Here is a 939-nt window from a genome sequence, read left to right on the forward strand (position 1 = left end):
AAAAGTGGTAACAATACAGAAAGAAAAACACTAGACTATTGTTCCTTACCTGTAGGCAATGAGCCAAATTACAATAGGCATCAGGAAAATCAGGCTTAAGTTTCAGAGCTGTGCGGTAAGAAGCTATTGCTTCTGGGATATTCCCTGAATCCTGGAAAGAAAGCAAGCTTGTAAGGAGTTTCCTATAATGAAACTTCAGTGCTAAGGTGCCCATGTCACAATAAGCAGCATTACCTTGTGAATGGAAGCCAGATTGCTGTGTGCATCTGCAAAGGCAGGATTAATCTGGATGGCACGAGTATAACACTGCAAGGCTCCCTGAACATCCTGCATCTCCTTTAGAGTGTTTCCCATATTAGAGTAAGCATCAGCAAATGTAGGACTGATTCTGAAGGAAAAGACAAGGGTTTGATTATCTCGTGTAAAATCCTTGTTGTTGTTAAAGCATTGGAGGAGGGAGGGGGTTTAATGTGGTTTGGTGGCACAGTACTTGCCTACCAAGCATGAGGCCAAGCTTGAATCCCAAAGGCAGGGAATCATTTCAGCAGCTGCCAAATGCCAACCTTTAATTATTAATAAGAATAAATTATTAAATAACAATAAATTATTTAATAGTTGAGACTCAGCAGTTAAGAGCTCTTAATATTCTTTTAGAACTGAGTTCTCTTCCCAACAACAATGTCCAGCTACAGAGAATCTAACACCTTCTGAATTCTGAAGGGATTTTATATACATACTTAAAAGTAAAATAAGCCTTATCTCAGCACTCAGAAAGCAGAGACAGGCAGATCTCTGAGTTCAAGGTGAGCCTACTTTACAGAGTAAGTTCTTTTTAAAAAAATATTTATTTATTTTGTATACAATTTTCTGTCTACATGTATGCCTGCAGGCCAGTAGAGGGGACCAGACCTCATTACAGATGGTTGTGAGCCACCATGG

General features: G+C 39.3%; 1 protein-coding gene across 2 annotated transcripts in view; it reads right to left on the reverse strand.

The window, feature by feature from the left end:
- Window positions 1-939, reverse strand: part of Ogt (O-linked N-acetylglucosamine (GlcNAc) transferase) — a 46,073-nt gene that overhangs the window by 18,610 nt on the left and 26,524 nt on the right. For both annotated transcript variants that reach the window (XM_005358560.3, XM_005358561.2), the window contains exons 10-11: window positions 235-388; window positions 50-151 (exon numbers count right to left, since the gene is read on the reverse strand). In XM_005358560.3, the coding sequence (XP_005358617.1) occupies window positions 50-151; window positions 235-388 (256 nt within the window). The remainder of the gene's footprint in view (window positions 1-49; window positions 152-234; window positions 389-939) is intronic.

Source organism: Microtus ochrogaster, chromosome X (genome assembly GCF_000317375.1).
Source record: "Microtus ochrogaster isolate Prairie Vole_2 chromosome X, MicOch1.0, whole genome shotgun sequence".
Classification (NCBI taxonomy): Eukaryota; Metazoa; Chordata; class Mammalia; order Rodentia; family Cricetidae; genus Microtus; species Microtus ochrogaster.